We start from the raw sequence: 25,774 nt of genomic DNA, 5'->3' as shown, positions 1-25,774 counted from the left end.
TGGTTGATTCTTCTCCGTGAAGCACTAATGACCTGATGACTCATAAGTTTGGTCTGGCTACATTTAGTCTTATATGTTATGACCTTTCTTCTTATTATGAAAATGTTTTCATGCTTCTAAAAGAATCCTTTCATAAGCAGGCGTGAGACAAAGAGTTTACTTTAAGCAAGTTCGGAGAATAGTATATAAAGACACAGAGCCTTAGGGGAAATGCATCATGTGCTTCCCTCTTCCTCCCTCTCTCCAAAATATGGTTCTTCAACTATACTATACCTGCATTCACTGGAGTCGGAGCAAGATGCAAACTTGCCAAGAGACTGCTTATCTTGCAACAGAGCATCAGTGAAAATCCTGTTTATATTCCACAACATGCAGGAAAGAAACATAACCTGTTTGGATATGTGGAAAAAGCAGATAGAATCTTTGGCCTATTTTAAAACAGCAAGGAAGTTTTGCACAGTTATCGCATCGTCCCTTTGTTATGGATGCTCTGCAAAATTTAACTGAACTGATAATGCATGTTCAAAAAAATCTATTCATGCTTTCATGTTCCCTACTCTGCCCATATCAGCTATGACATAAAATATTATGTTTTGGTAACACTTAACAATAAGGTTCCATTTGTTAACATAAGTAAACAACATTAGATACCTAACAATAAACAATACTTTTACAGAATGTATTCATCTTTGTTAAAATTTCAACATACAGTACTGTTCAAAAGTCTTAGACACATAATATGTTTAACAAAGACATTTGTCTTAAGATTTCAGTTTTAGTGTGTCAATGGGAAATATACATTTTAGACAAACATTCCTTTTGCAAATAGAAAAGATTAGAATAGAAGAACAGGGAGCCCTGCAACAGATGGCATGGCCCCCACAGTGCCCACCACTGAACTTCGAGTCAGTCTGGGATTACATGAAGAGACAGAAGTAATTAAGACAGACTAAATAGATAGAAGAACTGTGGCGAATTCTCCAAGAAGCTTGGAACATCCTATCTACTAACAACCAAGAAAAACTGTGTCCAGGTGTACCTTGGAGAATTGGTGCTGTTTTGAAGGCAAATTTTTTTTTTTTTTTTTTTTTTTTTTAAATTTTTTTAAGTTTACTGTTTTTGTGTAACATTAATTGATCAATGAAAACTATTTATTTCATTATTTTTGAAGAAATCCTCACTATGCAATATTTTTCACCAGTGCCTAAAACTTTTGCACAGTACTGTATAGTAATACATTTTTAAATCAAAAGTTGTATATGTCAACATTAGTTAATGCACTGTGAACAAAGATTAATAAATGCTGTAAACAAATTTCATTCATTGTTAGTTCATGATACCAAATGCATTAACTAATGTTAATTAATGGAACCTTATTGTAAAGTGTTACCAATAAATACCATGTTCAGTAAATTCCCAGCATTTACGCTGGCATAATTTGATGCTTTTCATACTGGAAGGTGAATGGCAAGTTGTATTATCTTGTATATTTTTACAGAACATACATATAATAAAAAAAGTTGCTGAAGTGACTGCAGCACAAATTAGTGCTAAATGAAAGCTCTGCCATTCTTCTGGCAAACTGGCCCTGATTCCAAATAAGGAATCCCTTCCTAATCCCACCTGTGAGATAGGGACCCCTAAGCAGTACTTTGGGTCTTTAATGACAGACAGGACCAGAGCTGAGGGTCTCTACTGCCTTAACACACACACACAGGTCTGAAAAGGTTATCTGACAAGACGCAGGAGGTAAAATCTAAATATTGACATCCTCCATAATTCCCTTTAGTTTAGGCAACATCTTCACTGTCTGCTCCAGTCATGATGATGCAACAAAACCTATGTTTTGATATAGTAAAGCAGGAACTTCTGTCACAGTGTTAAAGTGCTGCTTTTGATACCAGGATTTAAACTGTTCACCTTAAAACCCAACTGACACCTTTGCTTTTTCTATAGGGTGGTTAGTGCAGCATTTCCCACCAATTACATCTGTTAACCTCCTGACACTACAGAAACTAACTTCATTTACATGATATTTGAATACACATCATTCGCAGTCTCCTATTGGCTGCCAGATTAATCGAGGGCCTACGGGCAGCTATAAAAACGTCAAATGTCTGTCATCTTGTGAAACTATGACTTAGTTTATTATCATTCTTACACAAGTTGGTGTTTAAAACAAACATCTCCTCTGCTGTAAAAGGAAAGAAGAATGTGGTCATGTCTATCCTATACATTATTTTACTGTTGTTGTTGTTGTTGTCACGTGTCATTCCTCACGCGCAAATGTGTTGTCAAAGGTGAATTCTTACCTGAGAAATTCTTGCAGACAGGTGTCGCAGAATCGATGTCCACATGTGGAAACTTGGACGGGTTCCCTCATCGCTTTGCTACAGAGAGGACACTGAAAGCGTCTCTTGGGTTTCTCGAGGAACTTGTAGTCATAGCCCGGCATTGCTTTTGTGTTATAATAAGCGCCGAGAGAAACTGGCTTCTGTTTATCCTCTGCAGTGACACTTGGTAAGGCGCTGTCGACAGAAGACGGACTCGGTCTGAAAATTTATATTTACTTGCCAACGATACACAAGCTCTCTCGGTATTGTTCCTTCTCAGCTTCCTCTTTCGTGCAACAAGGCTCGGTCCAACATCAGGATGACAGCCTAAAGCCACGGTCTGTCTGTATGAACAGCCTGTCGATGTAGCGCTCGCGCTCTTTGATGAACCGAAATGAACGCAATGATGCACGTTCACAACGCGTCTCTCACCGCCCGTCTTGACAACACTGGCAGCCTAAAGACAAAGCCCGAATCCAATCTGTTTAGGTATATGAAGCCCCACCCACTTTTCATGAGGGAGGAGCCACATTTAAATCTCTCTCTCTCTCTCTCTCTCTCTCTCTCTCGGCCCCTAATCAGCAAGGAAGCTTATTTACAGTATCTACAGTAGTACTGTCTGTGAGTCAGTGGTATTATAGTTAACGAAAACTGAAACTATAACTATAAACATTTTTGCTAACTAAAATAATAATAAAAACTGAAATTACTGGGGGGAGGGGGAAATCCCAAACTAACTAAAATAAAAATAAACATTGTCTCAAATTCATTTTAGTTGTAGTTTTTGATATACTAGGGTGAATATGGGAAAAGTGGGACACTTTTGGAAATTTTCCATTTCTTGACACTTTTAATTATGATCCAAACACACATAACGTAACATTATACCTTTGAAGAAAGCTTAGGATGTCTTCTACTTTAGTCAAAAGCAAAAAATGAAGAAATGCTTACTACGGGGAAGTGGCCCTCTTTTTACCAAATCCCAGATTTCTTTAAGTGGTAAAGTGGGATTGAGGAAAAAATATTCTCTAGAAAATATATACAAAGTGTTTGGAATTCATTTTTATATTTTCTTATGCACTTTTACATCATAAATCATAATGTATCATTTTCAAGCATTACACCTCAAAATGTTTTGTCATTTTCTTTACCATTGCTTTTCCCTCTGGTGGTCATGAAATGAGCTCTGCCACACATCCCAAAGTAAAATCATCAATTTAAAACCTCAAAAAGTTAAAAAGATAGTTTACCCAAAAAAATTTAGATTCTCTCATCATTTACTGATCCTCATGCCATTCCAAATGTGTATGATTTTCTCTCTTCTGGTGAACACAAACAAAGATATTAGAAGAATATCTCAGTTCTGTAGGTCCATACAACACAAATCAACATGGTCCAAATCTTTGAAGCTCCACAAAACACATAAAGGCAGCATAAAAGTACTCCATACGTGTTTAAATTTATGTCTTCTGAAGTAATCTAATCGGTTTTGGGTGAGAACAGACCAAAATATATATATCCTTTTTCACTGTACATCTTGCAATTGCAGTCTACAGGAACAATCATGATTCAAGCTCGATTACACTTCCTAGTAGAGTTGGCAGAGTGCGAGCTTGAAATCATGATCGCCAAGGAGACTGCTGATGTCAAGATTTACAGTAAAAAAAAAAAAAAAGGACTTAAATATTGATCTGTTTCTCACTCATACTTTTCATATCCCTTCTGAAGACATGGATTAAACCACTGGAGTTTTATGGATTACTTTTATGCTGCCTGTGTATGCTTTTTGGAGCTTCAAAGGTCTGGTCACTGTTCACTTGCACTGTATGGACCTACAGAGCAGAAATATTCTTCTAAAACTATTAATTTTTGTTCTGCAGAAGAAAGAAAGTCATACACATCTGGGATGTCATGAGGGTGAATAAATGATGAGAGAATTTTTATTTTTGGGTGAACAATCCTTTTAATTGTTTACTTCATAAAGATTAGCTTAGAAATAATTAATAATGATTTAAGGACACTCATATGGATACAGTGGGGATCAAGTTTAAATGTCCTTTGTCACTTTACCCATATTTGCAACATTTACAATCTGAATTAAACATGATAATACAACTGGATAGAGGTAACACAAGACTGCCCTGAGAAATGTAATGATGTTAGACATTTTTAAATGATACCAGTAAATGCTTCTGCTTTGGCAGCCATAAAAAATACTAAAACTTAAAAGAAAACCAAACCAAAACTAACAGAATAAAACTTTACAACAGACTATGGACATTATTCAGATTAGCGTTATATGTATTATTTATTAATATTATTTATTATTTTTGACGGGATGTACAGTTGTTTAAAATTGTGTTGATCGTACAGTTGACGGCAAGGTATTTCCAAAAAAATCAGCAGATAAAAAAAAAAAAAAAAAAAACTCATGAAAACACTAATTGTGAAAATTTTATGCGATATTGCACCTTTCTACAGCTGTTTACAGTGCATGCCATTTAAGAGACTGTAAGTCTATGCCTTACAAACTCATTTTCATTCCCGTTAAAAATTACAGTTGGTGCTGTTAAAAGAAGTAAAACAAATCTCGAGTTCCGTGATAAAAGCGTGCATACAAAGACGTTAAATGGATTATTGGAAACGACAGGTTAGGAAAAGTTGTTTGTTAGGGAAATGACTCCCTCTATCGGCGAGCAACACAGGCGCAGACGTTACGTCAAAGAAAACAACCAAAACAATTTAGCCTAATTACTGTAATTTAATAGTTCGTTTTTATAAAGCATAAGAAGCTTTCGCCGTCTTTAAATATGGTGTGCACGAAAAAGCAAAGTCACTATACAATGACATCATCACGTATAGCAGCAGTATTGCCCATGAATTACATCATAGCATGATGGACCCAAGAGCTTTGTGTGAATCATGCATGTCGACAGCATTCATCTGAGATTCAAACACGACTTTTATATCATTTATTTCAAGTTTAATAACATTATTCTGGATAATGATGATAATAATACTATGTTTTATATTGTTTAAGAGATATCTTTAATGTTCCAGTATTCAAGTATTTTACAAAAAAAATATATATATATTTTTGTCCACATAAATGCACAAAAAGCTGTTATAATATTTATGTGATTGTGCATTTGTGTGCATGTCCAGAGAAGCGATGTAATCTAATGAAAACCCCCCAGTTTTACTTCGTGAAAACACTGAAATACTCCTATTTCGTTTACAATGCTATAAAAATGATCTTATTTTTCAGCTAAACTTAGTCTATAGTTGTCTTTATACAAAAGAGTAAAAAAAGAGCACACTCTGAAAGGTATTGCTCACTTGAATTTATGTACATTTGGTAGAGCCAAAAATTGCTTTAGAAATCAAAGAATGCAGCTCTGATCACATTCATATACAAACATTTGCAAATTCTCAAATAGCCCACATCAGGATACATTCACACTTGATGCTTCTTCTCTTGAGTTTGTTGAGTAACTTGGGCAGAGGCAGCGATATCACTTTGGAAGAGGCTCATCAAAAAATGCTGAGAAAAGGAGAGAAATGATCCATTAGAATCTTAGATTGCTATTGTGCAGTCCAGGCAATCTACTTAAAGGAATATTCCGGGTTCAATACAAGTTAAGCTCAATTGACAGAATTTGTGACATACTGTAATGTTTATTATCATAAAAATAATATTGACTCGTCCATCCTTTTCTTTAAAACAAAAGCAACAATCGGGGGGCCTGGGTAGCTCAGCAAGTATTGACGCTGACTAGCACCACTGGAATCGTGAGTTTGAATCCAGGGTGTGCTGAGTGTCTCCGACCAGGTCTCCTAAGCAACCAAATTGGCCCGGTTGCTAGGGAGGGTAGAGTCACATGGGGTAACCTCCTCGTGGTCATGATTAGTGGTTCTCGCTCTCAATGGGGTGTGTGGCAAGTTGTGCGAGGATCGCAGAGAGTAGTATTAGCCTCCACATGCTGTGAGTCTCCGCTGTGTCATGCGCATCGAGCCACGTGATAAGATGCGTGGATTGACTGTCTCAGAAGGCAACTGAGACTTGTCCTCCGCCACCCATTTTGAGGTGAATAACCACGCCACCATGAGGTCCTACTAAGTAGTGGCAATTGGGCATTCCAAATTGGGGAGAAAAAGGGGATTAAAAAAAAAAAAAAAAAAAAAAAGAAATCGAGGTTGCAGTGAGGCACTCACAATGGAAGTGAATGGGGCTGATTTTTGGAGGGTTTAAATGCAGAAATGTGAATCTTATTATTTTATAAAAGCATTTAATCTTCTGTTAAAACTCACATATTATTTGAGCTGTAAAGTTGTTTAAATCATCATTTTTAGTCATTTTAGGGGTTTTAGTGTTTACTAAGTTACGCCATCATGGCAACGAAGTTGTAAAATTGGCTAAAACTTTACACAGAAAAGGTTAGTAAGCAACTTTTTCACACTAAAATCATGTTAACACGCATATTGTTTACGTCTTTTGGCTATACTTTTGAAATAGTGAGTATTTTAATATTTACCAATTCACTTCCATTGTAAATGCCCCACTGTAACTCAGATCTTTGCTTTTTTTGTAAAAAAAGAAAATGAGGGACAAGCCGAAATTCATTTGTGGTAACCACAAATTTTCTTTTAAGCCTAATGACTTTTGCCTCATGTGTGATTTCATACAACAGAATACACCTACTATAAAACTAGTCTGCGCTCAACCAATCCTCTGCTGAGGAATCTAAGCAAAGTGTGACAAAAATACAAACACATCAAAGATAGGCAGCCCCAATTTGGAAAAATGTTTACACAACTTTTTTCCCCATACAATGAAAGGGAAAGGTGACTGAGGCTGTCAGTCTCTAACATTCTGCCAAACATCTCTTTATGTGTTTGACAAAAGTAAGTAATTCTGGTTTGGAACATGTGAGTGGGTAAAGAATGACTGGTGAGCTATCCCTCTAAATGCTAAAAAGAGAACAATGACAAAAAAATGAGAATCAACAAATGGACAATTTAGATTTAAATTAACTACTAAAAATGTCTACAATAAAGATCTGTTGATATTTGTAAAAGTAGTTAAAGCTACACATTACGTTTCACAGCCAACAGTGTGTTTCCATGGCAACAGGCCACTGATGTGACAGTGAACGGGTGGCTCTCGTCGAGTTGCACTGCTTTTGGTATCCCAGAGTCCTCTTCTTTCCTTCCAAGTCGACCACGTGCCCCTTTACCCCAGGTGTACACCTCCCCCTCTACAAAATGAGGGAACAGACAATTTACTTACAAGTCTGAGCACCGTATACATTGAACAAGACTGAATGACATCTTTGTCTTTCTGTTTCTCTGCATGTCAGATCCTGTGAGAATCATGAATGAACAAAGACAACATGAAACAATAAAGGTCTTCAGAGTCCTCTAAGCCTGTAGGACACAGTCGGGGTTACACGCTGACCTTTACCCACATGTCACATTAATTAACCTACCTGCCCCCATAAAACATTCTGTGACTGATGATATTACTGCCGTGACAGCAGCCTTGTCTATGATATAATGTCGAAAGAAAGTATTGCATGCCCTAATTCTACTGATTTAAAAAAAAAAAACATATATACACTGTATATATATGTATAAAAATGAATCCGGTTTGGATTACCATTATTTTGAACTGTTTTAGTTCAGTTTTGCTTCACAACAAAGATTTTAGTGACCCAACGCAGTACCAAAAATTATATCATACAAAAAGGAACAAAAATGTCCTTTAAATCAAACATGAAATACAATGAACTGCTGTAACGATGCTGGCAAAGACAATGATGAAGATGATGACGATGAATAGAAGAACCCAAGTGAAATTTAATTTACATAAAGTGAGAACCAATAAACCCTAACTATAAACATGAACATAAACTGCCGAGGCGTTGCTGTGACATGGCATGGAGCAGGCTGAGGCATTGCTGTGACATGTCGTGGAACACTGGCTCGGCGGCCATGTCGTGGAACCCTGGCTTGGCATCCGCCTCCCCCACAGTGAACTTGGAACCAATAATCTGCAGGGCGAGGTCGATATGTTGAGCCAGGCTGTGGGTGCTCTGACCGCCTGGCATCAGAAAAGAGATGGGCTCATTCAGTCCAAATCAAAAACAACCTTTGAGGGCAACCTCATTAAAGTCCATCTGGCAGAAAAGAGCGCAAAAGTCCTCCACGTAATCCTCCGGGGGACAATTCCCCTGACATTGGCGGGGGACCTGGATTGCTGGTTTCATAGTTCGGTCAGGTATTTCTGTAACAATGCTGGCAAAGACAATGATGAAGACGATGATGTCCAGGACTCGGAGATCCAGGTGGGGTCGGAGGGTTGAAAGTTCCCCTTGCCTGCTCAGGAGAACTAAGGGTGGGTACAAGGGCGGGAACCATCTCCAGGTCCAACTGCTCAGATTTGGCCATGACTTGGCATGGAACAGACTCAGGCGTGGCTGTGACATGGCATGGAGCAGGCTCAGGCGTGGCTGTGACGTGGCATGGAGCAGGCTGTGACGTGGCATGGAGCAGCTGAGGCGTGGCTGTGACGTGGCATGGAGCAGGCTCAGGCGTGGCTGTGACGTGGCATGGAGCAGGCTCGGCGGCCATGTCGTGGAACCCTGGCTCGGCGGCCATGTCGTGGAACCCTGGCTCGGCGGCCATGTCGTGGAACCCTGGCTCGGCGGCCATGTCGTGGAACCCTGGCTCGGCGGCCATGTCGTGGAACCCTGGCTCGGCATCCGCCTCCCCCACAGTGAACTTGGAACCAATAATCTGCAGGGCGAAGTCGATATATTGAGCCAGGCTGTGGGTGCTCTGACCGCATGGCATAAGAAAAGAGATGGGCTCATTCAGTCCAAATTGAAAACAGTCTTTGAGGGCAACCTCATTAAAGTCCACCTGGCAGGCCAGAGCGCAAAAGTCCTCCACGTAATCCTCCAGGGGACGATTCCCCTGACGTTGGCGGAGGAGCTGGATTGCTGGTTTCATAGTTCTGTCAGGTATTTCTGTAACGATGCTGGCAAAGACAATGATGAAGACGATGACGATGAATAGAAGGTACATAAAGTGAGAACCAATAAACCCTAACTATAAACATGAAAATAAACTTGACTTGACTATAAACAATGACTACGTGACCAAACACAACCAAAGTTACACTCAACAATACCTGACAATGGATAAAGGAAAACATGAGGCTTAAATACATGAACATGGGAGAACACATGACAAAGATAACCAATAAACACTGAGAACTCTAAACAAGATAACGAGACAATAAACCAATGAAAACAAGACACATGAACATGGAGGAAAAACATGAAATCACATGACATGAAACAGGAAATAACTTTCAAAATAAAAGACATGAAAAACATGTGACAACTGCCTTGGCCCAACAATTTGCAAAAGTTTTAACATGACATAGGCTGAAAAATTAACTTGACAATTTTTAAATGCATGAACAGAAGAAGAACAGTAAAAGTGAGATTTACCAGGTAAACACACTGAACATACACTGGGCTAAATATTGTATTGGTATTAAAACAAGCATTGCCAAATGACTGATGAATTTACAAAAAATACAGAAGAGATTGATTGGACCCACAGCTTTTAACGTCATAAATAAAGTATATAAGAATTAAAAATGTATGCACTGTATTGCATCAGGAATAGGTCTACAGCTTCGGTGTGTATACATCTTAGTTACCTGCTCCAATAGCCAGCGTGAACGCATCCCCACATGCAGCCATGGTGATCCCCTGCAGTCCTGGGACTTGATAGGGCACTCGACTGGTTCTGCGGGAACTGCATCCCAGCTGCCCATGCTGGTTACTGCCGAAGGTGAAACACTGACCTTTCTCTGCATATATGGTACATATTTATGGTCTGTTAGTCGGTATGTTTCAAACCAATGAGACTAAATCAAAACTGAAGCATACTGGGGTTAATCTCAGAAAAACATTTCAACCCAAAATCTAAATATATTTTACATAAAGAAAATTAAGCTGATTTTAAGACCATTACGACCATTTAAAAGTAAGACCTTTTATTTTATTTTATTTTGCATTGTGACATGTTTTTCATGACAAATTCTAATTACTGTAATGTATCTGGATGGTGTGTTTGTGTTGTTTTGTAATTCCTATTATTCTCAATGGTGATTCTCATTAAAAAAAATCTCTATTGTATTACAGACAAAATTCCTGTAATACAAGGCAGTACAACAAATATTACCATTATGTATATGGGTGTTTCTTCAACTTCAGGTATTTTTAGCACTGAGGATTTCTAGGGAGTAGTCTTCTTAAAACATTTTTCACATTCTCACCATTTCTTCTTTTTATTTTTATTTTTTATTTTATTTTTTTTTATATGTACATACATCACAGGATATTTCTGTCTTTTTTTTTTTTTTTTTCCTTTTAAGAATGTCATGTGCCACAGTGTAATTTCCAGCACACCTTGAATTCTGTACAGTGTTTAATAGAATTCTGTGGTGGAAATGACATTTTTGAAATAAAACGGCTGACTTTTTTGTCTTTCCAAGTAAATCATATTTTCAAAATTTGTGTATCATTTGGCAAAATTTTTGCTTGATTGCAAATTACGGCCAATAAAAATCACAGAGATGCTTTAAAAAAAAAAAAAAAGTGTTTGGTGTGATGAAAGTGATGCCACAACTCTGAACCAGATGCAATTTTTGACAAATCGATAGAAATAATTTTCACACGATATACATCTGGAGAAGTTCTTCTTCGTTCTTCGTTCAGGGGTAAAAGGAGGTTCTAAACAGCCAAGCAATGGTATACTGTTCCCGAACATTCAGACACCCACCACACTGCTGGGGAAGGCATTTAGAGGAGCATTTAAATATGAGGATGAAGTTGTTTAGCAGCCGGTTAGAAGTTTTCCTAAAAGTTCACCCAGGCGAGCTGTTACGAATGCAAAAACACCTTCTTTTGGGCCAGATTTTCTTCTAAATTATGTCATACATGTTCGTTCTTTGGTTTTGTATGCCATATATCTGGGCCTAAATATTAAAATGGTTTATTTTTGTTTTACTCTTTCTTTAGATTATCACAGTTTTAAACATGTAATTATTTGTATTTCTATCATGGATATTCATAGTTTAATATTAAAAGTCTGGGAAAAGGCTAAACAAACATGGTAATGTTTCCAAATGTGTTTTATGGTGGTTTCACATATACAGTAGTCTAAACCAAACTCAGTTCGGTTAAAGTGGACCAAAAAGGGAACCAATTGCAAATAACCTCAGTGCTTTTTGTGTTCACAATGAAAGTGGACTTAGAAGAGGACCCAGTTTCTTTTTTGGTCCTCTTTGCGTTGATGTAACCTCAGACCCTTCGTTGTTCACACCACAACTCCTTAAGAACTCAGACCCCATGGCAGTCATGATTATGTAATTTGGCTAACAATAAATTGTCATACATATTGTGATCATGATGATAAATTGTCATACTTCTGGATGTGTATGTGTGTGCTTAATTCACATACACTTTAAGTAGTAATTTATTCATTTTTAACTTGGAATTATAATAAAATAGGGCAATATGATATCCTTTAAGGCTTTAAAATAAATTAAAATATTGCACAGGGATAGAATGTAATGTGATAGAAAATAATATTTTAAATGTTAAAATATTTCAAAATACTTAAAACATGTCTTTCCTTTTTGATCAACTTTTTATTTATACCGTTGCATCACAGCTCTTCACGTGCCCTTTGGATGCTGCTTGAGTCCATTTGGAGTGCTCAGATAATACAAGACAATGCGGTCGTGGTCATGGTATTTCTATATTCACTTAAAATTCCTTTATTTGAACAGTAAAATGTGATTGGAATTTAAAGTTCACAATAATCGCAATCAAATCATTAGATTAAGAAATCTCGAGCAGGCGATTATGTAATACAGATATGTATGGCAAGCCCCAAGGTCCTTAAGTCATAACGAAATGCAATGCAGACTTGGTACCTCTTTGCCTTCACATTACACAAATCAATCGAACCACAAAAGGATGTACAAACCCACAAAAGGTTTTTGGAACCATTTGGGGTGGTCATTTGGGTTGTTCTATCGCTCTGAGACCATTTGGACTAGGTGTGAAAATGCCCTTAATGTGGCCTTCATTTTCCTGTGTTACAGTAATGATAATCAGATTTTGTTTTCATTATGGTAATAAGAAAGTGGTGCACAGGATGCTTTCTATCTTTATCTGCAAAAAAGCTTAATGGTCTTTTAAAATACGCAACATTTTCGAGTAAAATCTGATTTCTTATTTCTTTCTTTTTATTTTGGGGTGATATATGACCTGGCCGTGTTCTTGACATATTTCGTGAATAGTGTTATAAGACAACCAGAATCAACATTCTAACCTGTGACTGCGACAGAGTGTGCTGTTCCGATGTCTATATAAACAATCTTCTCAACATTTAGAGGAGCTGACTGGACGGGCTGGAACGTGTGGGTCTCCTCCACCTGACAGTGGGACGGGGGCTCCTCTGTGAAAGAGACCTTGTCCAAGCCCAGTTTATTAAATCTGCATATAAAGTAGTTCATTTATTTACTTACATGAGAATCATATGACTTCATTTATAGCAAACCAGCAGAAGTGTTTGTTTGGGTTATTAAAAAATAAAAAAGAGAGTGAAAAAATCAGATTGAAACTTTTAGTTGTAGTGTTACATCAGAGTGAAAGAAAAAGGCATGCAATAGAATATGTAGCATTCAGAGAGTACAATGGTGTGGCTAACAGGGTGTGACTCAGTTATGTAAAATATGGATAGCACAGTGTTAGACCATTTCCTGTGATGAAAGCTCTTATTTTTCAAAGTCTTTTTAAATGCTAAAGAAAGAATGGGGAGTATTACTCCCTAAACGAGTCTGGCGATCTATGAAAAAAAAAAAAAAAGCCTATCATAAGCAAGACAGCTGAGCAAGACATAAATGGAAATAATTACATTTTGCGATGCTAATTTGGATTCATACCAGGTTTTTAAAAATACACTTTGAGGCTTGTTAAACAAGGCACATTTGGGGATGAGATCTGTGACCGGCAGTGTCAACACCTCAACTAACCACATGATGTATGAAGCGGGCTTTACATGTGCTGAAACTTCAGTAAATTACACTGCCTGCAAGTCATATTGTAATGATTGTATTTATGAGATAAGTGCACATAAACGGCACCACAGTGTCATAATTACAAGGAAATTCAGGATTTTCTTTGAGCCTCAACGTTTCGATTTTTGAAAGTCAATTTTCGAATTGTGGAAGGAAATCATTTGTATGGTTCACAATTAGGCTTTAATGTTGAATGTTGACTGTACAATTTAGCTTGCACTCATTTTGGGAATTTAAGGAATAGTTTATGGAATACAAATGAAATTACACTCACTGAGCACTTTATTAGGAACACCTGTACACCTACTTATTTGTGCGATTATCTAATAAGCAAATTGTGTGGCAGCAGTGCAATGCATAAAATCATGCAGATAAAGGTCAGGAGCTTCAGTTAATGTTCACATCAACTATCAGATTGTTGGTGCCAGATGGGCTGGTTTGAGTATTTCTGTAACTGCTGATCTCCTGATATTTTCACACAACAGTCTCTAGAGTTTACTCAGAATGGTGCCAGAAACACAAAACATCCAGTGAGCGGCAGTTCTATGGACAGAAATGCCTTGTTGAGGAGAGCGGTCAACGGAGAATGGCCAGATTGGTTTGAGCTAACAGAAAGGCTATGGTAACTCAGGTAACCAAAATGGTCTGGGAATGTCAAACGTTACAAAATTAACCAAATGCAGATCTAAGTGGCTGCTGACGAACCCCCATTTGCTGGGAAGGCAACATTAGACCCCAGTGCAAAAATGTGAAATGCTTTCTTGATGGTCCATTTTTCCAACGTTTTGCTTCATAATGAACTATGAGAAGACATTAAAGAATGCTATTTCGAGTACCTGTTGTTCCCACAGGCCAGAATCTGGTGCTGTATGCTTGTAATCATGGAACAGTCCACCCCACACAGCACACGCTGGGCTTCAAAATCAGCCGGCAAACTCACCTGCTGTGGGGAGTTATGGCTGTCTTGAGTGCTTAAACCTAGCCGACCTGTCAGACAAAGAGAGAGAGAGAGGAGAATGGTGGCGCACCAAATGCCAGGTCTGCCTGGAGGCACTGCTGTGTACAAGAGAACAAAGTAAACCAAAGAAACACAGCATTCAAGAGACAAGTGATGGTGCTCATTTACCACTGTCTCCTCTCCCCCAGGAGAAGACCTCTCGCTCATTGGTGACTGCCAGTACATGAGATGCTCCACAAGACACTTGAACTAACTCGTAACCCAGGAGAGCCTCCACTATCTTGGGCTGAATACATAGACAGGGACATGAGAAATCATACAAATATTACCAGATGTTTATGCTTTTGAAAGAAAATTTTAGTGGTGTTTGTGCAGAAATCCTCACCATGCAATGCTATGAGGTTGCTAAGGTGTTCTGTGTGGTTTTATCGTGCTGATAAGTGGTTGCAAGGGTGTTTGAGATGGTTGTTATGGTGTTGCTCGGTGGCCCAAGTCAAAAGAGCCCACCCTCAAGTCTCTATGATATTTTGATCATTAGATTAGGCTTGGGTTCTTCTTTCAGTGTCAAATTCATGGTATTATTTCACCTGTTTTAGTGTGCGCAATGTTGGTGAAAATAATAAGTCTTACTGCTAAGAAAAGCACTAGCCTTTCCTCAACAAGCCGCACAATGTGACGTACGAAATTTGCATAATTGAGGACATGGGTGTTTTTTCAGCTTCAGACACTTTTAACACAGTGTTTTGTTTTTTTTTTAGAAAGTAAAGTTGTGTTTAAAAAATGTCACATTCTCACTCATTTTGAAAATGTATCTGCTAACAATGTCCAACAGTGTATGTACATGCGTCACATGGAGATTTATGTCATTTTTTTCTGAAAGTCATGTAAATTCCCACCACATTCCCAGTACATCTCAAATTCTGTGTTGCATGTAATTAAATTCTGTGGTGGAAATTATTTTTTTTTTATGTTTTTTAAATAAAAATGGCCAACTCTTTGTCTTGCTAAGGCTAATTTCATAGTTAACATTTCATGTATCATAAATAAATAAAATTAATTAAATATGATTTTCATACTTTTTGCATAATTTGGCAAAATTGCAGCTTGATTGGAAATGACCCATAAAAATACTCTGCTAAAGTGATGTTTACCTTGAATTTTATTTGTTTCTTGTTTTGTTGACTTGGTTAAAAATAACATTAACTTTTGAGAGAAAAGAAAAAAAGAATTAGGGGCAAAATTGTAGTGGTGGAAATTATGCCAAAATGTATAGATATCCCTTTATTATTATTATTATTATTATTATTATTATTTATTTATTTTTTACAAAATATACTGAAATAGTTTGTTTATTTCACTCTTGATTTATCATAGTTTATAATTTTAAACATGTATTAATGTTTTACTTTTATTCTGGATTTATATAGTTTAAAAATGGGTCTGGGACAAGGCTAAAACAGTCAAATCTATGCATAAAATATATTTGAAAAGCACAATAAACAAATTATCAAGGTCTGGTAAAACGTTTCCAAATCAGCTTTAATGAGACTTTCATATAACAGATAGAAAAAAGCTGAAATTCATTGGTTTAAATAATAATCAACCCCAGTGTCATGAAAGTGTCCGAAATTGAAGAAACACCCACAAACAGTTGATTTTGTGTGCAAGAGTTACATTCTCAACGTTTCTGGAAGGAGCACTATTGCGGGCATTATTGTGACCTACAGTAATGGTGGAGAAACAGTTTGAAGAGAGTTTTGCTGAGCAAGTATATTAAAGGTAATATACTATAGTAATAGTATTTATAGCAACTTACCTTAAAGGGATAGTTCACCCAAAAATGACAATTCTTTCATCATTTCCTCACCCCCATTCCATCCCAGATGTGTATGACTATCTGTCTTCTGCAGAACACAAACAAAGATTTTTAGAATAATATTTCAGCTCTGTAGGTCCATACAATGCAAGTGAATTATGACCAGGCCTTTCAAGCTCCAAAAATCATATGAAGGCAGCATAAAAGTAATCCATATAACTCCAGTGGTTAAATCTATGTCTTCAGAAGTGATATTATAGGCGTGGGTGAGAAACAGATCAACATTTAAGTCCTTTTTTTCTATAAATATCTACTATCACTTTTACTTTCACATTCTGAAAGTGAAAGTGGAGATTTATAGTAAAAATGGATTGAAATTTTGATCTGTTTCTCACTCAAAGTGACTGCATCACTTCAGAAGACATACTGTATATTAAACCACTGGAGTGCTGCCTTTATTTGATTTTTGGAGCTTGAAAGGTCTGGCCACCATTCACTTTGTATGGACCTACAGAGCTGAGATATTCTTCTAAAAATCTTAATTTGTGTTCTGCAGAAGAAAGAAAGCCAAATAAATCTGGGATGGAATGAAAGTGAGTAAATGGTGAGAGAATTTTCATTTTTGGGTGAATTATCCCCTTAATGATAACCAGTTTAACAACACAGTTTTGAAGATAACTCTATGGTCCCCTTGAGTACTGAGGTTTGTTACAGCCACAGTAATGCAAGAACGCACATTAGCATGTTCAACAGGGTCGCACGTTGGCCAAGCGCTTGCGTCTGCATACGTGTACTTGCGTAAAGTATGTTTCTGGCTTCGTGTTATGGATTTGTTCAAATGGCTAACCCTGAGTATGAGCAATTGTAACAATGCCTTCACAAGCATCACTAAACCGCTTTGAAAAACTATAGATCACTCTATATTGGACAATTTACCTGTGTCACATCATTGAAATTGCCATGTCCAAGGCAACCATTGCTTCCGCTTCCAAACGTCATGATTATACCCCTGTCTGAAAAAGGAAAGCAAATCGAGTGAATTATAGATGCAGCTGTTGATGAATATAGGCAAAGGTCATACAAACTGAAATAGAACAGTTTTAATCCAAAACTAAGGATTAAACAACAATCGTTTCACCATCAAGTGTTGTACAAAAAAGCAATTGAGCTGGAAGTGAGTCCCCTAAATCCTTTGTATCTGCTAGTGACACAGGATGAATGATTCTCCTGCAGAGACACAAAGTAACAGCATATCCTTTTCTTTAGAGCAAACAAATGCATACTGCTGTGCTACAATGCCTGGGGACAAGAGATTAGCTGTTGAAATGTGAACAAATGGGTCTTAAAGAGGTCTGTAAGAAGGAGGGTAAAAAGGGTGATTACATACTTCTTACATCCCTCCTAAACTACAACTACAACAACAACATTTAAATCACTCTATGCTTAGTTTTGTGTAGCCAGACTTTCACACTTGGTTCGATTGCTTGGACTGAACCCTGAGTTCGTTTCCTCCCTCCTCCCCCTGCCCCCGCTGGTCTCTGTTCACATCATATTTTTTGGGTCTGAACCGCGGTCTGAGTACAAGTGGCAGCTGTTTACCACTGTATCTAGGTAACAACTCGAGAAGACGTCACTGTGTTAAGTGAAGTATTAAAGTTTGTCTCATTGGATTTACCACGAAAACTTGCCATGCACAGTTTGTCTCCCGCGGATGCATTGAATGTGCAATGATGTGATGAATATTAGCGTTTGTCTGCCGCGAGCCCGCAGATGCATTGGAAGAGGTGTGAAGAATGTGAGCTGCTCTCTGAAGACGGTGTATCTGGACACAAGCAGGTATGAAAAATGCATTATACCATAATAAATGCATTATAACATAATAATTGCCTGCAAAGACGCAAATTATACATCATCACAAGTGGTTCACTTCCGTGATTTGGTAAGATTGTGTTCATATCAGCAGTGAACCGTACTAGAGTTCAAATGAACCGTACCCCAGACCACCTTTTCAAGCGGGCCTGGGTGCGGTTCGCGGGCGCACACTCGAGTTTGGAAATCAGTGTTCACATTATCCAAACTAACCGAACTTTGACGTCATTCGACCCCGGGTGCGCACCAAAAGTGCTAGTGTGAAAGCACCCTTAAGTTCATTTTGTTTTCATGTGCTCTCTATAGGTGTGTAAACCTGAAATCGATGATACCGCAGTGATAGAACAAGAGCTGCAGGGTGATATGCTGCTGCAAAAAATGACATTGAAATTTCACTATTTGTTTTTATTTTTTTTTACATTTCTAATAGTAATGTTATTGTTTACATTTCAGATTTAACTTGAAATTGAGCTATATATGCTGTGCCCTGTATAGAAAATTCTGGAACTCAAAAGACCATTAACCTGTCAAGCAGGTGGTAAAGAGGTCACCACATGAGACAGATTTTATCGTGACACCAGACTGTCCCTCAAGGAAGCGTGAGATGAACTGGGGCTGCATCTGCTCAACAGAACCAGGCAACGTGGGCTCACCAGATCCAACCGAAGGGGCCTGTCATAGAATCAAACCATATATCAGTACTACCACGTACAAGTACAAACTCTGTGACCCTGCTTTGTATAGCAAAACATGTTTTGTTCTATTATTGGTTCTCATATGCAAAACATCATATTGAGTCAATAAAAGGAACCACACAGGTGCCTTTTGAGAGAATGCAGTTGGCTGCACTGAATATGATTCCTACTGAATTCAGATGATGGGAAAACATCAACACACCTCCCAAGTTATGAGCCTCCCAGATTTGGTGACACCCATCCTCTGGGTGCGGCCCAAGGACACCTGGATAACCGCTGTGTTTAACATGGGTAGACGCAGAGGAGTGGAAATGCCACTGCCCCAGGTGTAAACAGAAGATAAAGGCAATGGGTGCATCATCTTTGTTGAAGTTAGACTGGACAGCCCACCTAGTGAAGTGAAAGGAATGAGAAAAAACTGCAAATGGAAACAGAAAAGCCTAGACAATGGTTTACCTTTATCTCTGAATAAAAACATAATATTAAAAACTATAATCACATCTATAGTAAAAACAAAAATGCAATTACAACATAATAATAAGAGATCATAAAAAGAATAACATCCCACCCCTGCTTCTGGTACTGGTTACCCATCCACCAGGTCTCCCATGAGGGCCTGCCTGTACAGTAGATAGTGGCTTTTCAATTCTGCAAAGAGAATAAAAGAGCAAATTGTAAACAGGCAGGCAGGCAGACAGACAGACAGACAGACAGACAGACAGACAGACAGACAGACAGATAAACAGACAGATAGATAGATAGATAGATAGATAGATAGATAGATAGATAGATAGATAGAGATAGGGATGGACGGACAGACAAACAGACAGACAGACAGACAGACAGACAGACAGACAGACAGATAGATAGATAGATAGATAGATAGATAGATAGATAGATAGATAGATAGATAGATAGATAGAGATATGGACGGATGGACGGAAAGACAGACAGACAGACAGACAGATAAACAGATAGATAGATAGATAGATAGATAGATAGATAGATAGATAGATAGATAGAGATACGGATGGACAGACGGACAGACAGATAGATAGATAGATAGATAGATAGATAGATAGATAGATAGATAGAGATACGGACGGATGGACAGAAAGATAGACAGACAGACAGACAGACAGACAGACAGATAAACAGACAGATAGATAGATAGATAGATAGATAGATAGATAGATAGATAGATAGATAGAGATAGGGATGGACGGACAGACAAACAGACAGACAGACAGATAGATAGATAGATAGATAGATAGATAGATAGATAGATAGATAGATAGATAGATAGATAGATAGAGATATGGACGGATGGACGGAAAGACAGACAGACAGACAGACAGACAGATAAACAGATAGATAGATAGATAGATAGATAGATAGATAGATAGATAGATAGATAGATAGAGATACGGATGGACAGACGGACAGACAGATAGATAGATAGATAGATAGATAGATAGATAGATAGATAGAGATACGGACGGATGGACGGAAAGATAGACAGACAGACAGACAGACAGACAGATAAACAGACAGATAGATAGATAGATAGATAGATAGATAGATAGATAGAGATATGGACGGATGGACGGACAAACAGACAGACAGACAGACAGACAGACAGATAGATAGATAGATAGATAGATAGATAGACAGATAGATAGAGATACGGATGGACAGACAGACAGACAGACAGACAGATAGATAGATAGACAGAAAGACAGACAGACAGAGATACGGACGGACGGACGGACAGACGGACAGACAGATATGGACGGATGGACAGATAGATAGATAGATAGATAGATAGATAGATAGATAGATAGGTGTTGCTCTGTTAGGTTAGTTAAGATGCTCAAACAAAAAGACCAATGTTTTGAAAGTGCCACTGAGCCACTCTTTTTACTGTTTTCAGGAAAGTCATATTACTTATATGTTCACTTATACAAGGTAGTTGTCCATTCCAATTTAACTGGGGAAAGAGAAAGTGTTTTAACATCGAAAACAAATGCACACCGCACCTTTAAGTATAAATACTACCTGCGCATTTTGACGTTGCCTATGTCAGTGTAGAGATTGAGCAGTGGTCTGATGCAGATGGGATGGGCCATTATCTCATTGAGTTGGGGTCGTTTGGATGGATCCAGATTCAGCATGTTAAGGATTAGCTGCCTCAACTCTGGGCTGTAACGATCTGAGATGGGGGCAAAGGTGCCACTCATGATCTTCAGCACCAAGGCTGGCAGGTTCTGAGATAAGAAGAAAAATTTAGCATTGCGCAAAAGAGAATTTCACCCTGCTATGCATACAGTGTGATTTGTTGTATACTGCATATTTTAGCAAATGTAGTACGTCATCTTAGCATTCCATGCATACAGAAGATCTGCATGATACATACAATAAACAAACAGCATGCTGCAGAAATAGGAGTAGTATAATAGTATGCTATTCCAAACATTTCACAGATAATATTAGTCTTTTTTTTTTTATTTTAAATCAATACACAAGGTCAAATATCTAAAAAAATATATCTTACTGCAGCCTCAAAAGCTCTCTTGAGACTAGCAAGCTCGTAAAGTACACAGCCTAGGGCCCAAATATCGCTCTTCTGGTTGTATGGCTTTCCTTCACACAGTTCTGGGGAGATATAACATGGTGTCCCCACAACCTGTCATGAAAAGGAGATTTTGAATTGTACCTAAATCATGTGCTGTGAAATTCAAATTCTTGAACAATATTACATGGCACTTACGGTGTAAGCTTTGCTCTTGCTGACAAGAATTTTTGAGATTCCAAAGTCACCTATTTTTACTATCATCTGGTGCTTGTCAAGGAGAATGTTCTGGGTTTTGAGGTCCCGATGTAAGATGAGTTTATTGTGAACGTGATAAAGGGCCAGTAAGATCTGTACGAAGAAGTGTAATATGGTATCCTCATCTAATAGAGAGTTGCAGCGTTTCTGTATGTAATCTGCCAGGGTTCCACCTACAATAATCACAAAGAAACAACAGATCACAGATCAGTTAATCCTTTTGCTTTGATCTACACAATGTTGTTTTAAAACATGTCAAAATGCTGAGTTCTAGCCACAAAAGTAAAGGGGTACATCTCACGAATCCTATCAAGAAAATAGGTAAAAGATAATGTACAGTTCATTGCAAAATAAACCTCGAAAGAGTGATCACTAGTCCAATGTGATGCAAAACCCTATAAAAATGAAGCCTATTTTGGGATCATTAGGATTTTTTGCATTGTGAAATTATTTTCATGAACATTAAGCACATTTCAGATGTTTTACCTTTGAGTTTGTTATTCTCATTATTTTCAGTGAGTGGATTGTCATTAGATATTCATTACTGTAATGCAATAATGAAAATAAGCCTGGATGGACAGCATTAATTAAAGGTGGCACCAAAAAAAGCTACCAATGATGTATAAATACTTTACAATTTAAAAAATATTTTATATATAATATACAGTGTAACAATATATAATTACAGTAATGAGAATTACTATAATGAAATTTCGTTTTAATTTTGGACTATGACCCACAGTTCTTCGTAAGATTCACCCAAAGTTATTTTGCCGCTAGTGATAGTCAACAAGTGAGAAAATGCGTGCCTGGTGCATATTCCATTGCAATCATGAGTGCCTTGTCCTCAAGGAAGTTTTCATAATACTCAATTATGTTAGGGTGGTTCAGTAACTTGAGGACTTGGCATTCATTCTGAGCTGCAAGACGTTCATCACGCGTCATCTGCTCTACTGGGATTTCCTTCAAGATCACCAGCGCACCATCAGTGCGTCTCCGACAAAGATGCACTATCCTGCAACAGATAAAGAAATGAGGTCAATACAGGTCAATGTGTGGATATTTTCTTTTATGTGAATTACGGGTGTGTTCCATTCTGAAGGGCAGATCCCTATGCCCTAATCCCTTCAGAGGGTTAACCCTGCAGAGTGAGAGCTTCGGAGGGTTGAAGGATGTAGGGCTAAAAAATATCAGTAATTTGGAATGCAATTCGGCATCATCTTTCCAAGCCAAAGGAGCCGCTGCCGTCACAAAAAGGCTGACGCTAATGAACATCACCTGCACCTAATCAGAAATATTTACACATGATTTTGCATCACTAACTGCTTTCAGAATAGAAACCGAAAATAAGTTATTTAAATCTTTATGACTTTATGAAAAATGTAAGCTTTGTGTTTAAAAATGTGTTTTATTTATTTTAATAAAAAATAAACCAATAAACAAATGTACAGTGCATTTATTAAATAAATAAAATGGCACTCTGTATATTATTTTATTTAAACTCCTTTACAACAACTGATCCAGCGAATTTACATTAAAATAACACAAGCATTAACCAGTTTCAAACAAAAAGCCAGGGGTTTAAAATCATTTAAAAAAGTTTATTATAATAATTAAAAGCTTTTATAGACTATGGAGATGAAGGGATGTCACATGTTTTTGTTTATAGAAACAGACTGCAGTTGCAGCTGGTTTAATTCACAATAAATTACACAGCGAAATGTCCATCAATTGAACTCTACGGAAATGCCCGCTTCTAAGGGCCCTTTGAAACAGCTATTTATGAGCCCTTCAGTTTGGAACGACCCTTCAACATGGAGACCACAATCAAAAAACAAAAAAGTGCCCTTCGGAGGCAGATTATCCCATTTGCAATGCAGGGTACATGTTACAAAAACTGCACTGGCATAGAATTGGGGGTCTGAGGGGACACGTTACTAATCCCAAAACAGCTAAACAGCTTTTATAAGGTTACTAATATCATTTTAATGTGAGTGGTCATGATTTACTACATATATTACAAAATTACAATTCATGTCTTTAGGAGTTAAACTTTTTTAATGAGGGAAAAATGACTGAGTGCACCTCTAATATAAACATTTATTGCTATACATTTCTAGTATTTCACTGGTCATCTTTATATACAGTAAATCTATCCTCTTATTAGGTTTAAGTTTAACATCTAATGTGTCCTATAGAGCCCTATGTAGAAAACTGCGATTAAACTGATTGCTTTACACAGTTTGAGCATCAAAGTTACTTTAAATATCTACTGTCCTGGGGGCCTGGGTAGCTCAGCGAGTAAAGACGATGACTACCACCCCTGGAGTCGCGAGTTTGAATTCAGGGCGTGCTGAGTGACTCCAGCCAGGGATCCTAAGCAGCCAAATTGGCCCGGATGCTAGGGAGGGTAGAGTCACATGGGGTAACCTCCTCATGGTCACTATAATGTGGTTCGCTCTCAGTGGGCGCATGGTGATTTGTGCATGGATGCCCCAGAAAATAGCGTGAAGCCTCCACACATGCTATGTCTCAGCGGTAACACGCTCAACAAGCCACGTGATTAGATGCGCGGATTGACGGTCTCAGATGTGGAGGCAACTGAGATTTGTCCTCCACCACCCGGATTGAGGCGAGTCACTACGCCACCACAAGGACTTAGAGCGCATTGGGAATTGGGCATTCCAAATTGGGGAGAAAAAGAGGATAGAAAAAAATTAAATAAAATATCCACTGTCTTTTGATTTCATCAGTCGTTTTTAAAGGTGCACTCAATATTTTTTATTTATTTTTTATGCAGCCATGATTAATTTAATCAATGAGTAAAAGTGTCCAATAACAGTGCGGTTACTGAGATTAAGCGAATAGTATTTGGCTGGTCATGTGATCCTAACATGGCAGCCCCCATGAGGGGACCCTTGATTGCTTTTATAAGGTTACTGATATGACTGGAGTCTTCATATCTTGTGAGTCCTCATGATTTTATACATATATATATATATATATATATATATATATATATATATATATATATATATATATATATATATATATATATAGCTTTTAATTTAAACATTAGTTTTTACTTTGAAACACTTAATTACAATTAATCTGGAAACTTTTATTATTATTATTATTATTATTATTATTTACTTTCACTCAAGTATTTTGACTTTTAATCAAGTAAAACTTTGACACAGTACCCACACTTTAACTTAAAAGTATAATAGCTCAGTTGTAACACCCCTGCTTGCTATTGGACATCAGGATCCTTTAGGAATGGTTCCAAATTATTATAGAAACTACGATAGGAATACTGTAAACATTAATCTTCTTTAGGATTTTTTTCACCAGGGAATTTAAATACAGTAGGATCCGCTATTGCTCAGCGATTCTTCTCCCTCAAAAAGGGAAAGTGTCAAAATCTCTTTCAAACTTCTAATGTAGTAGTTAAGCGTTGAAAAGTGTGATAACGGCTCTGTTACAATGTAACAACACTGAATGGAATGCGGAAACGCGAAACGGAACGCTGCTCTTCATGTTCTGCTAGCTCGCGCTGTGATTCTGAGCGGAGCGCTGTGGATTTAAACTTCTTGACCACAGTCTCACAAGTAAACTGCGAAACCTTTGCTAAATTCATTGGGCACAGAAAAAAAAAAGAAGAAGAAGAAAAAAAGACTTGTTGCAAACAAAAAGGTTCACATCTAACAAACCTTTTATTTTTTCCCCAAACTAATAAACAATAAAGCGATCGTAGTGTTATTTACCCGAAAGCTCCTCTGCCGACCACTTTAATCTTCTCGTACTTCTCCATCTTTGCTGGCTTCTTAAACACTCCTGTTGCTAGACAACACTTCCTGTACCCCTACAGAGCTCACGAGCGGACAAAATGCACCAAAGGGTCAGAGAAACTGGCTTTTGACTGTTAAAATAGTTATGCTAATTAAGCTAAAGAGTCAATAAACAGCCTACTGAATCTAAAAAAAAGGGGTGCATGCTTTTTACAGAAACAGTTAGCCTCTTTACAGTTGACATAGTGGAAAAGAGAGCATGAAAGTGTCTCTCTTCTTATGTTTAGTTGGCATTCAGTCTCATTGAGGGCA

The 25,774-nt window shown here is 37.6% G+C and overlaps 2 protein-coding genes across 4 annotated transcripts in view; both read right to left on the bottom strand.

Moving 5' to 3' along the window:
- The window catches only part of LOC127422495 (TNF receptor-associated factor 4-like), a 49,534-nt gene extending 46,744 nt beyond the window's left edge, over nucleotides 1–2,790 (bottom strand). Inside the window, exon 1 of the mRNA XM_051666058.1 lies at nucleotides 2,313–2,790. Coding sequence (XP_051522018.1) covers nucleotides 2,313–2,455 — 143 coding nt within the window. The 5' untranslated portion in view covers nucleotides 2,456–2,790. The remainder of the gene's footprint in view (nucleotides 1–2,312) is intronic.
- Nucleotides 2,791–5,662: 2,872 nt separating this feature from the next.
- Nucleotides 5,663–25,522, bottom strand: nek8 (NIMA-related kinase 8). Of its 3 annotated transcripts, XM_051666052.1 has the most exons (16): nucleotides 25,439–25,522; nucleotides 22,481–22,686; nucleotides 21,612–21,844; nucleotides 21,396–21,527; nucleotides 20,900–21,108; nucleotides 19,410–19,489; nucleotides 19,044–19,231; nucleotides 18,671–18,818; nucleotides 17,214–17,290; nucleotides 14,630–14,747; nucleotides 14,340–14,490; nucleotides 12,756–12,919; nucleotides 10,069–10,221; nucleotides 7,433–7,591; nucleotides 7,036–7,077; nucleotides 5,663–5,877 (listed from the first exon to the last, which is right to left on the bottom strand). In XM_051666052.1, the coding sequence occupies exons 1-15, from the start codon at nucleotides 25,483–25,485 to the stop codon at nucleotides 7,043–7,045; spliced, it is 2,100 nt and encodes a 699-aa protein (XP_051522012.1). In that variant the 5' UTR covers nucleotides 25,486–25,522; the 3' UTR covers nucleotides 5,663–5,877; nucleotides 7,036–7,042. The 3 variants fall into 3 exon arrangements, with proteins under 3 accessions (XP_051522012.1, XP_051522013.1, XP_051522014.1); XM_051666053.1 differs by lacking the exon at nucleotides 7,036–7,077; XM_051666054.1 differs by lacking the exons at nucleotides 5,663–5,877; nucleotides 7,036–7,077 and having other exon boundaries at nucleotides 7,456–9,375.
- Nucleotides 25,523–25,774: the final 252 nt, after the last annotated feature.

This window comes from Myxocyprinus asiaticus, chromosome 31 (genome assembly GCF_019703515.2).
Source record: "Myxocyprinus asiaticus isolate MX2 ecotype Aquarium Trade chromosome 31, UBuf_Myxa_2, whole genome shotgun sequence".
Lineage (NCBI taxonomy): Eukaryota > Metazoa > Chordata > Actinopteri > Cypriniformes > Catostomidae > Myxocyprinus > Myxocyprinus asiaticus.
Note: the sequence above shows the minus strand (reverse complement) of the source record. Positions and strands in the feature narration are given on the sequence as shown.